Source organism: Suricata suricatta, chromosome 12 (assembly GCF_006229205.1).
Source record: "Suricata suricatta isolate VVHF042 chromosome 12, meerkat_22Aug2017_6uvM2_HiC, whole genome shotgun sequence".
Classification (NCBI taxonomy): domain Eukaryota; kingdom Metazoa; phylum Chordata; class Mammalia; order Carnivora; family Herpestidae; genus Suricata; species Suricata suricatta.
Genome location: NC_043711.1, coordinates 24,678,501 through 24,690,196, shown reverse-complemented (window position 1 = coordinate 24,690,196; position 11,696 = coordinate 24,678,501). Strand labels below are relative to the sequence as shown.

General features: G+C 36.4%; 1 protein-coding gene across 1 annotated transcript in view; it reads left to right on the top strand.

Annotated features, from left to right (window-relative positions):
* The window catches only part of HESX1 (HESX homeobox 1), a 19,827-nt gene extending 8,610 nt beyond the window's left edge, over nt 1-11,217 (top strand). Inside the window, exons 2-5 of the mRNA XM_029919025.1 lie at nt 9,064-9,340; nt 9,855-10,054; nt 10,346-10,447; nt 10,544-11,217. Coding sequence (XP_029774885.1) covers nt 9,184-9,340; nt 9,855-10,054; nt 10,346-10,447; nt 10,544-10,642 — 558 coding nt within the window. The 5' untranslated portion in view covers nt 9,064-9,183 and the 3' untranslated portion in view covers nt 10,643-11,217. The remainder of the gene's footprint in view (nt 1-9,063; nt 9,341-9,854; nt 10,055-10,345; nt 10,448-10,543) is intronic.
* Nucleotides 11,218-11,696: the final 479 nt, after the last annotated feature.

The following is an 11,696-nucleotide window of genomic DNA, read 5'->3' as shown; positions in this document are numbered from 1 at the left end:
ATTTCCTAAATTCTTTTTTTAATTTTTTAATGTTTTTTATTTATTTTTGAGAGACAGAGAGAGACAGTGCAAGCAGGGAAGGGTCAGAGAGAAAGGGAGACACAGAATCTGAAGCAGCCTCCAGGCTCTGAGCCAGCACAGAGCCCAATGCGGGGCTCAAACCCATGAACCGCAAGATCATGACCTGAGCTGAAGCTGAATGCTTAACCGACTGAGCCACCCAGGTGCCCCACCCCTAAATTCTTTAAAAGCATATCATTTCCCACATAGTTCAATACCTTTTTATGCTTTAATAGATGGAATTTTATATACAGTGAACAAATCTTAAAGAGTACCAAATGCTTGCATCTGTGTAATACAAACCCCAGCAAGATCTAGAACATTGCCATCACCCTCCAAGTTGCCTGATTCTGCTTCCCATTCAGACCCCACCTCTACCTCCACATTCTTATTTTTTCAATATGAACTAATTTTATCTGTTCTTGAACATCATATAAATGAAATCATATCACAAATATTCTTTTGTATAAGGCTTCATTGACTTAGCATAATTTTTTTGACATTCATTAATGTTGTTACACATATGGGTAGTATATACCTTTATATTGCTGAATTGTATTCAATCTGTATAACTATACTTTATTTTTCCACTTTCCTGTTGATAGACACCTTGTTGCCAGTTTTGACTATTATGAATAGAGTTTCTGTGAATATTCTCATCCAAGTTTTTTAATTTTTATTTTTGAGAAAGAGAGAGCATAAGCAAGGAAGAGAGAATCTTAAGTAGGTTCTATACTCAGCTCAGAGCTCAACACAGAGCTTGATCCCATAACCCTGGGATCATGACCTGTGCCAAAATCAAGCGTTAGACACCGAACCAAGCCACCCAGGTGTCCCTCTCATCCAAGCTTTTTGTGGACATATGTTTCCATTTTTCTAGAAATGGAATTGCTGGATCATAACAGGTGTATGTTTTGTTGTTGGCTGCTAACATAGGGAATTAAATTGATTTTTGTATATTTACCTTTATTTTATGATTTTGCTAAACTTGCTTATTAGTTTTATAGCTATTTTGTAGATTCTTAAGATTTTTCAATGTAAACTATTATGTCATCTGTGAATAGAGAAGTTTAATTCTTCCTTTCTGATCCACATGGCTTTTCTTTCTTTTTCTTGCCTTATTGCACTGGCTTAGATCCAATATACTGTTGGATAGAAATACTGAAAGTGAACATCCTTGGCTTATTGCTATTCTTAGAGAGAAAGCATTCAATATTTCACTATTTTTTAAGTGTTTATTTGAGAGAGAGAGCATGAGAGTGCAAGTGTGAGTGGGGGAAGGGCAGAGAGAGAATCCTAAGTAGGCTCTGCACTGTCAATGCAGAGCCCAGTGCAAGGCTCAAACTCACAAACCGTGAGATCACGACCTGAGCCAAAATCAAGAGTTAGATACTTAACTGATTGTCCCAGGCACCCCAATATTTCACCATTAAATATGAGTTTAGAAGGGGCACCCAGTGGGCTCATTCAGAGAAGTATGTGTCTCTTGATCTTGGGGTTGTGAGTTTGAGCCCCATTTTGGGTATAGAGATTACTTAAATAAATAAACTTTATAAATAGGTAAACAAACAAACAAATAAATAAGACGTTAGTTGACAATTTCTATAGATGCCCTCTGTTGGATTGAGGAAATTACTTCTAAACTTAATTTGCTGATTTTTTAAAGTCAAATGAGTATTTTTCTTCGTCTGTTAAAACAATCACATGGTTTTCTTTTTTTCTATTAATAGTTAATTACATTGATTTTTGAATGTTAAACCATACTTTCATTTCTGAAAAAAGCCTCACTTAGTCATAATTTGTTATCTTTTTTATGTTTCTATATTCTATATGCTAATATCTTAATGTTTTTGTGTCTGTGTTCCTAAAGGATATTTGTCTATAATTTTTCTGGAAATTTTTTGTTATCAGTATTATTCAGGACTCATTAAATAAATTTGGAAGGGTCCCCTTCCATTTTATGAAGGAGTTTGTTTAAGATGGTATTTGTGTAAGACTGTTTTTTTAATATTTGATAAATTTCACCAATGAAGTTATCTGGGCCTGGAGTTTTTGTGTGTGAAATGATTTCTTTAATAGATACCTGACTAGTCATATGCTCTATTTCATTTCGTCTCAATTTTGGTAATCATATTTTTTCAAGATTTTTGTCAATTTCATGTAAGTTGTTAAATTTGGTGGTATAAAGTTGTTAATAATATTCTTTTATCTTTTTAATAATCTATAGTCTCTATAATAATATCACCTCTTTATTCCTGATATTAGTAATTTGTGTCCTGTCTGTTTTTAAGATTTTGATTTTAAGTAACCTATACACCCAGCATGGGGCTCCAACTCACAACTCCAAGATCAAATGTTGCATGTTCTACCAACTGAGCCAGCTAGACACCCTTCTTTTCTTTTTAATTTTTATTTAATTTCTTTTTTTAAATTTACATCCAAGTTAGTTAGTATAGAGTGCAACAATGATTTCAGGAGTAGATTCCTTAATGCCCCTTACCCATTTAGCCCATACCCCTCCCACAACCCCTCCAGTAACCCTGTTTGTTCTCCATATTTAAGAGTTTCTTATGTTTTTGTCCCTCTCTCTGTTTTTATATTATTTTTAATTCCCTTCCCTTATGATTATCTGTTTTGTATCTTAAAGTCCTCATATGAGTGAAGTCATGATATTTATCTTTCTCTGGCTGACTAAATACCCTCTAGTTCCATCCACATAGTTGCACGTGGCAAGATTTCATTCTTTGTGATTGCCGAGTAATACTCTATTGTGTGTGTATGTATATATATATATTTATATATACACCACATCTTCTTTATCCATTCATCCATTGATGGACATTTGGGCTCTTTCCATACTTTGGCTATTGTCAATAATGCTGCTATAAACATTGGAGTGCATGTGTCCCTTCGAAACAGCTTACCTATATCCCTGGGATAGATACCTACTAGTGCAATTGCTGAGTCATAGGGTAGTTCTGGTTTTAATTTAAAAACATTTTTTTTACATATATTTATTATTGAGAGACAGAGCATGGATGGGGGAGGGGCAGAGAGAGGAGACACAGATTCCAAAGCAGGCTCCACTCGCTGAGCAAGCTGTCAGCAAAGAACTCACCAATCATGAGATCACCGCCTAAGCTGAAGTCAGGCACTCAACTGACTGAGCCACCCAGGCGCCCCTATTTTTAATTTTTTGAGGAACCTCCATACTGTTTTCCAGAGTGGCTGCACCAGTTTGCATTCCCACCAACAGTGTGAAAGAGATCCTTCTTCTCTGCATCCTCCCCAACAGCTGTTGTTGCCTGAGTTGTTAGTTAGCCATTCTGACTGGCGTGAGGTGGTATCTCATTGTGGTTTCGATTTGTATTTCCCTGATGATAATTGATGTTGAGCATTGTTTCATGTGTCTGTTGGCCACCTGGATGTCTTCTTTGGAGAAGTGTCTGTTCATGTCTTTAGCCCATTTCTTCACTGGATTATTTGCTTTTAGGGTGTTGAGTTTGGTAAGTTCTTTATAGATCTTGGATACTAACCCTTTATCTGACATTTAGTTTGCAAATATCTTCTCCCATTCTGTTGGTTGTCTTTTAGTTTTGCTGATTGTTTCCTTTGCTGTGAAGAAGATTTTTATTTTGATGATATCCCAATAGTTCATTTTTGCTTTTGTTTCCTTTGCCTCCAGAGATGTGTTGAGTAAGAAGTTGCTACGGCCAAGGTCAAAGAGGTTCTTGCCTGCTTTCTCCTCAAGGATTTTGATGGCTTCCTGCCTTACATTTAGGTCTTTCATCCACTTTGAGTTTATCTTTGTGTATGATGTAAGAAAGTAGTCCAGGTTCATTTTTCTGCATGTCCCTGTCCAGTTTTCCCAGCATCACTTGCTAAAGAGACTGTCTTTATTCCATTGGATATTCTTTCCTTGTCAAAGATGAGTTGCTGCAATTGATTTCTCTTTCTGTTACTTCATTGTTGGTGTATAGGAATGCAACCAATTTCTGTGCATTGATTTTATATCCTGCCACTTTGCTGAATTCATGAATCAGTTCTAGCAGTTTTTCAGTGGAATGTTTTAGGTTTTCCATATAGAGTATCATGTCATCTGCGAAGAGTGAAAGTTTGACCTCATCCTGGTTGATTTGGATGCCTTTTATTTCTTTGTGTTGTCTGATTGGGCACCTTTCTTTTATTTTTGATTAGTCTACCTATAGTTTTATCAATTTTGTTGATTACTTCAAAAGACCAACTTTGTTTGTTTTAGAGCTTATTCATTTCTGCTCTTATATTTTTTCTCTTCTTCTAACTATGATATTATTTTGTCCTCCCACCCCAATCCTAATGATGGAGGCTTATGTAAATTATCTAGTGCTGTATAACAAATCAACTAAAAGTGTTCTAAAACAGCAGTGTTTATTTAACACCTCTCACAGTTTCTTTGCATCAGACATTCAGGAGTAATTTGGATGCCCGGTACTGCCTGAGAGTACCCATTAAGATGTGGTCAGATGTCAGCTGGGGCTTCAGTCATCCGAAGGTTTTTCTAGGGGTGGAGGCTCCCCTTTCCAAGTGGCTCACTCACATAGCTGGCAACTTGGTGTTGACTATTGCCAAAAACCTCAGTTCCTCTCCATGTGGGCTTTCCACAGGTTTGCGTAAGTGTCCTCATGGCATGGTAGCTGGAGAGAGCTATCCAAAAGATGAAAGCAGAATCTGCAGTGCCTCATAACACCTAACAATGGAGACCACACTCGTCACTTTGTACCTGTCTGTTGATGATAAATCTCCTCATTTTTATTTATCTTAAAATGTCTTTATTTTGCTTTTGTTTTCTGAGGTATTTGTGTTGGATATAGAATTCTGCATTGAAAAGCTTATTTTTCCTTTTAGCACTTTAAAGATGTTGTTGCATTGTTTCCTGGCCTCCATTGTTTCTGATGAGAATTCAGTCAAATCATATTGTTACTCCTATGTATATGCCATTTTTCTCTGAAGGCTTTCAAAATTTTCTCTTTATCTTTAATTTTTACCCATTTGACTATGATATACCTAGATGCAGTTTTGCTTATGTTTATTCTACTGAGGTTCTTTGAGCTTCCTGAAACTATAAATTTATGTTTTTCACCAAATTTTGGGAAACTTCAGCCATTATTTTTTCAAATATTTTTTCTACCATCCCTTCTCTATTTCTCCTTCTGTAATTCCAGTTACACATATGCTATCTCCTATACACTGTTAAGCCTACCCAGTAAATTTCTTATTTCTCATATTTTATTTTTCAATAATAGAAGTTACATTTGATGTTTTTGTAGTTATTGTTTCTCTGATGATGGATACTGTCTGTACATTATGAGCATATTTTCATTTATATCCTTAAGCATATTTATATTAACTGCTTTCAAAACTTGTCAACTAATTCCAACATCTGTATCATCCCTGGGTCTGTCTCCATTGATTGCATTTTCTTGTCAATAAGGGACACTTTTTCCATTTTCCTCACATGTCTAATTAAATTTTGGATAGTATCCTGGACTCTGTAAATGATATTTCTAGTCTCTGGATTCTATTTTTTATCTGTCCGAAGAATGTTGATTTTTGTTTGTTCTGTTTTATCTTGCTGTGCTCAAACTGTATCTAAACTCTTTCCCTTGTGGTTGTTCAGTTGAAATTTTTGTTGATCATTTTAGAAGTAGCTGAGATGTTTGGTGTTTTCCATGTGCCAAATTCAGAAGTCACCCAGGGATTTGGGCAGAATTTATATGCAGAATTTGGGGCCATTCTCTGTATCTCTTTCCTTCCTAGCATTCTCTCTCACTTCCTAGCTGCTGTGGTTGACCTGACCTCTCTCCTTTGGTTCCTTAAGCCAATAAGACTGTAGATCCTCCCAAATGGTGTTGCTTGGTGCCTGGCCTCAGACAAAAAGCCATAAAAATGGAAAACTCACCCAGTGCTATCCATCTCTTCTAAATGTCTTCTCCCTGTTTGGGACTACTTTTCAGTACTTTGGGGGTAGTTTTAAAGAATATTTTGTCCAGAGTTTATAATTTATATCTGTGAGAGGGTAGGTACAATAGAAGCTATTTCGTTATTACCATAAATGGAGCCAAAAAGGCCCTTTTTAAAGGTAGAAATCATAAAGGGTAATATCAACATATTTTACTATATAAAGGTTCATATAAGAAAAGAAGGCATCAATAAAGTCAAAATATCAAGGGCAAAATGAGGGAGATATTTATTATACATACCAAAGAGTTATCATCTTTTAATATATGAAAAACTCTTATTCATTAAGAAACAAAAATGACAACAAAAATACCCTATTTTTAAAAAATGGGCTAAGGACGTGTTATGGTCTGAATGTGTGTGTCCTGCCCAAATTCATATGTTGTAATCCTAATACCCTATGTGATGGTACTCGGAGGTGGGGGCCTTTAGGAGGTGATTAGGTCATGAGGGTGGAGCCCTCCTGAATGGGATTAGTTTCTTATAAAAGGTCCCAAAGAGTTCCCTAGCCCCTTCTGCCATGTGAAGATAAGGAGAAATCTGCCACCTGGAAGAAAGCCCTCACCCTGCCAGTGCCGTGATCTCAGACTTCCAGCCTCCAGAATTGCGAGGAATAAGTTTCTGTTATTTATCAGCCACTTGGCTTGTGGTATTTTGTTAGACCAGCCCGAACAGACTAAGGCAGACATAAACCATCATTTCACAATAGAAAGAACACATATTGGCCAAAACAACATATGAAGAACTAAATGCTCAACTTTATCCGAAGGAATGCAAAAAGAAACAATGAGATTTCTTTTACCTAGTATGAACCAAGCACTGTTTGGGGATGCTAGGGAATGAACAAAAAGACAAAAATTCTAGAGTTAGGGAACAGACAATAGTAAATAAACATAATAAACATATATAATGTAATAAGGCAAAAGTAGTAAATGAGAGAGATTGAAATTTTGTTTATTCCTCTCAGTGAGTTTATGACTCTCTGAAATCACCTCATTCATCACTGATCTCTAGCACCTAGAATGGTGTCTGGCACATATTAAGTGCTCTATAAGATTTTGTTGAATAAATATATAAGAAAATGTTTCTCTGACATTTTTAGAGAAATTCTTTCCTACCTTTTATTTTTATCTACCATCCATATATAAAATGGTATTATGTAAATCCAAATAAAGTCAACTCAAACGGAGTAAAGCTATTGGACTGTCCTTGTTGATAAGGAAGAAACTGGGGACTAGAGTAGCTTCAGTGTGTGTCATTGTAGCATTGAAGTCTGTGCCCCTAGGGCACTAGCCTGGGGGGGGGGGGAAGGATCTCAAGATCTCCACCTCCTGCACTGATGAGCTAGTTTACCTGGCTCACCTATTTCCTTTTTCCATTCTTATCACCAGTTAACATATGAGATAATTTACTGACTTATAATTACAGTTGTAATTATTGTTTGCTCCCCACTCCGACCCTACCCCATACCACTGTGAGTTTCATGAGGGCAAAGATCCTATTCTGTTATTTCTGGTACTGAGTAGATGCTCAAACAATAGTGGAATGAATAGATGAAGTGATGAATGTCTCAAAAGAGAGAATCTGTGAGGTCTTGAATTCTCTCTCTTCCTCCAAGTTTTCCCAGGGTAAGGTCACCCTCCTTTAACACCATCTACATTCCAAGACACGAGAGGCAAAACTCCATGAGGCATTAAATGTTTACAAGTTTGTTCATTCTTTGAATGGTTTTATACCTGTATTTGCAAACCCATCCTTCTGTGTGCCTGTTAATGTTTTGTATGTGAATCCTTTGTTCATTCTAGAGGTTGCTTAAACAGGAATTTAGCTTAGTATTTGTGACCTCATGATAGGATAAAATCGGATGAAGTTGAGCTCCATCCTGTAGACCCCATTTCCTCCTTGAGTGGAGACTACTTTTCCTCTTCGCTGAAGAACAGTCTCATAGTTGTTTAAATCCTGGAGGAAGCTGAACTTTTAAGTTTATCATCAAGAAGTTACTGGAAAAAAGGGGAGTAGCAGAGCACAAGGACTAAAAATATTGCACCTTTTGAGGGAGTGCCTACTTCACAATCTTCCCAATTAGCAGCTGTCTTTCTCTTTTAAGTTCAAGTTTTCTTAGGAGGATGAACGGAAAATATTCTGGTTATTTTTCACAAATCTTATTGTCTTCATGAAGACTTCCCAGCCCTTCAAAAAAATCAACAGAGGGAAATTCTTTTAGAAAATACAGTGAGTCATGCTGTGTTCTTTGAAACAACTGTGGTGAGGAGGAATATTTTTCCTTTTAGTTTGAACAGTCATGCTTTTAAGTTACTCGGAGGTGGTTACATATGATCTTCATATAAACTTGTATCTCTCTCAATTTAAAGGAAAAGATGAAAGAATGGAATTAGCTCATTAATTATTTAAAATACTTGGTGCAACTGTTCCTCATGAATTAATCCAGGCACTTGGAAGACAATTACACTCAGTGTTAATAACATTGCCAACCTTTTCCAGCATGCTGCACTCCAAATACTATTGTGTTTTCGTTGACAACATTCACTATTACATATGCATATGAAAAACAGGCATTTTCATCGGAATTACCGTAATAGCATTAAGAGATTATTATTTTTTCCAATTTCCTTGGAAGAAAATTCACTTAAATTAGATTATTTATTACTTGACTGCTCTCCTATCTTGCCTGTGTGTTTAGGTAACTGGAGTCCATGAAAGTATAAACTTCAGAATAAAAGACATGATTTTATACATTAATGATTTCAAATAAAAGAGTAGTGCTAGTTTGTGCATCACTTCTTTTGAGAAAGTTAAGTCTGTGTTCTGCTTAGGAGAGATAACACTTTTTGTCCCTGTAGGTGGCCCCCCTGGTGTAGCCATTAGTTGCTAATTACTTGCAAACAAATAAACAATTAACTCCTCAAGCTGCTGGCTGGGAGAGTGTTCATTGACATGCTAAAACTTTCTAAGACAGGATTTTAATTAGTGACGTTCTAAATCCAGCCCTCTTGTCAGCGGAGCCGGGAGGTGAATGCGGGAAGATCCCAGCCCTGTACACATGGGGCAGGGCCAGCCAAGAGGCTAGGAGAGGCCAGAGCGTTGTTCGGCGCAGCCCACTCGAGGATGTCTCCCAGCCTGCAGGAAGGGGCTCGGCACGGGGAAAGCAAACCCTCCCCCTGCTCCTTTTCAATTGAGAGCATTTTAGGATTGGACCAGAAGAAAGACTGTGTTCCATCAATGAAACCCCACAGACCCTGGGCAGACACCTGCGGCTCCTCAGGTATGCCACAAGTTAAGTTTTTAAATTCTTTGTTATTTCGTTTGTGGTGTTTATTTGGGCCTTTATTTCATATTACGTCGAGTTAGAGAAAAACTGCAGTTTCATCCAATTACATAACTGAAGTATCTAGGACTTTCGGTGCCTCCAGCTGAGTTCTATAGGAAATGAAAAAAGAATCAGCCTTAGATCCAAGGAAGTATAAAGTTCATCCACAGGAAATGCCAAGAACCTGCATTTATTTCAAAAGGTCTCTTGTATTTGACACAGCAGATATTCTATGTTTTCACTGGAAAAGTAAGTGACATTCAGAGACCAAAATGTTCTCTAGCACCAAGGCAGGATCTTCCTTTTTGTTTGCCTCTTGGTTTTTGGTTAATGAGAGGTCAGTTCTCTTGTGAAACCCAGAGGAATTACACTAAGAAAATTAAAGACAAGTTCCTGAAATTCCTTCTTATAGAACTTTGTGGAACAGAGGATTGGGCACCTAAGATGGAGTTTATTCTTCTGTTTTCAGGGAAAGATATTAACCTATGTGTACATATCCCGAGCCTTCCTAATGGGATCTCATTCCCTTGTACTGTGGATCGCCCAGTGCCAGAAGAAAGATTTTTGAAATATGAAAATTACTTTTCACCCTCAGAAAGACTGTCTTTGAAAAGAGAACTGAGTTGGTATAGAGGACGAAGACCAAGAACTGCTTTTACTCAAAACCAGGTGGGGAATTTTTTCAAGCAGTAAAGGTAATACAAAGGTTTTAACAAACACCCTGTTGGGCAAAAGCCCAATCACTTTGGAATCTCAGTTTAGAAGCCTTGTGAATGAAACAATAGACTGTATGGAGGGTGTTGTTGTTTTTAACAGTTTCTGGATAGTCATTTAAAAATATAAAAGTCATATAGAGATTAATTGCCCAAGATCTAAATGCAATTATGTTTCCATATAAAGTCTATTTTATAAGGACATATGAAATATCAACATTTTATATAACTATTACCTTCTTCATAGATCGAAGTGTTGGAAAATGTTTTTAGAGTAAACTGTTATCCTGGCATTGATATCAGAGAAGACTTAGCTCGAAAACTGAATCTAGAGGAAGACAGAATCCAGGTAATTTTCAAATTTAGCTGTTACCTGTGATGATGGAAATGTTAAGAATAATAAAATAATGGTTCTGAAATCTACTTTATTTTTCCTTAATTTTAGATCTGGTTCCAAAATCGGCGTGCAAAGCTCAAACGGTCCCATAGAGAATCACAGTTCCTAATGGCGAAAAAAAATTTCAACACGAATCTCCTGGAGTAGATAGAAAACTAAACATGTGAGATTATCTTACATTGCAGAACATGAGGAATCGATGGAGATATTAAGTGTTAAACATGTGATTTTCCTGCATTTAATCTGAGTGCTGTCATTTTTCTTCCAAAAATATATTGTAAATATTTACTATTATAACATGGTACCTATTACACACGGGCACTTTTAGTTACAATAAAGGTCTTTCCTATACATTTTAGTAAACATTTTCAGAAAAAGCCAGCTATTTTTTAAGTGAGCAAATTTAATCTAAGAAACTAGTTTGCTAAAATCAGCAAGCTCATGACTAGGTGACTACATGAGCTGGATTCCATCTACGGAATAATTTAAGTAAAATATTCTGAAGACTGGCACAAAGATATGATCTGTTTCAATTAGTTTTCTTCGAGTGCATTTTGAAACATGATTATTAGCTTCGCTTAATTTCTGATATAAAGCAGTGAAAATTTCTCACCATGTATCAACACAAATCCTAGCATGCTAGTTTCAAGCTATTTTTTTTAAGCAAAATCATTATGCCAAAGTAGAGATAGAAAGACATCAGTTGTCATATTCATACCCTTGGTGTTATATTGCAAAAAGAATTGAGCTGCAAATAAATGCAAATTTTAAAATATTTTCCTAACTATTTAATGTTGTGTTTTACTTTCATTCATTAGAGGAATAATGATCATCTGGCTCATATCTATTTCTAGGTTAGTGATTCCCAAACAACTGTGTATTTTGTTGTTACAAGTAATATGTTGACTGATAAGGTGCGGTAACTGACCTGCCTGTTGCACTTGCTGTAACATAGTTGCTGGAAATAATCAGGGCACTTTTTGGGGGGACAAAAACTATGTATTTTCCTTGCATTTGTTATTGTACCTATCAATTAAAGATGGGAAGGAATAGGTAAGATGCATCACAAGAAGGAAGTCCTACCACTGGAAGTCTGCATGTTTGTTTTCTAGTTAATTAGTGGAAAGCCAGAGTGGGTATTCCCTTTAAAATGTTTGCTTGAGGACTTTGACTTGGTCTCCGGGAAACTGTATTTCAGCTG